The sequence below is a fragment of the Penaeus monodon genome, chromosome 22, assembly GCF_015228065.2.
Source record: "Penaeus monodon isolate SGIC_2016 chromosome 22, NSTDA_Pmon_1, whole genome shotgun sequence".
In the NCBI taxonomy this organism is placed as follows: domain Eukaryota; kingdom Metazoa; phylum Arthropoda; class Malacostraca; order Decapoda; family Penaeidae; genus Penaeus; species Penaeus monodon.
Window position 1 is genome coordinate 27,122,453 of NC_051407.1, and position 685 is coordinate 27,123,137.

At 35.8% G+C, this 685-nt stretch overlaps 1 protein-coding gene across 1 annotated transcript in view; it reads left to right on the plus strand.

Moving 5' to 3' along the window:
* LOC119587058 (glycerophosphocholine cholinephosphodiesterase ENPP6-like) overlaps positions 1-685 on the plus strand; it is a gene marked incomplete in the record, with an annotated part of 24,354 nt that overhangs the window by 15,626 nt on the left and 8,043 nt on the right. Inside the window, 2 exon segments of the mRNA XM_037935806.1 lie at positions 145-236; positions 238-343. Coding sequence (XP_037791734.1) covers positions 145-236; positions 238-343 — 198 coding nt within the window.

A 685-nucleotide genomic window follows, 5' to 3' on the forward strand; every position in this document is an offset into this window, starting at 1 on the left:
TTTCAGCTAACTTTTATGTATAGTCTGATTTGTCCATAAAGAGTCCATCTCATATATATATTTATTTTTATATTTGTGCCAGAATTTAGTCATTCATAGCTGTATTATACAATTAAACATACTAATTTCCTGTGTTTGTTACAGTGGTGGACCTCAGAGCCCATTTGGACCACAGCCGAGCGTTCTGGTCTTCGCACAGCACAGTTCCTCTGCTCGGTGACGTCTGTGATGGCATCAGACTCAGTTCTGCGAGCGCTTCGAAAAGATACCCGGCAAGGAGATTTTTGAGCGGAATATCAAAAGGGCTTTGCAGAAGTTTGACGAAGGATTCCAGTTCGTGCAGGTATTTTGGGATATATTTATTGACTAAAAGATACTGTATACTAGAAAATGAGTTTGGCTTCAAGATCCAGATTGATTTGTTTTTTGGGGGGGTTATCCGCAACTTGCATGAAACATTGTCGACTGTTCAATATAAATTTTATGCTTTAAAACTATGTAATTCTTACAATTTGGCCAAAATTCTGATTATTGCGCACCTCCAATTCAGACTGATTTGCACTGGTTTTCTTTATTTTGTAGGATTTTGAATGATAATCACAGAGGACATAATTCATATCAAATTGCATATATTAATGAAATATGATTAGAAATGAATGGAGTTTGCTACATTTATTTCTTGTTT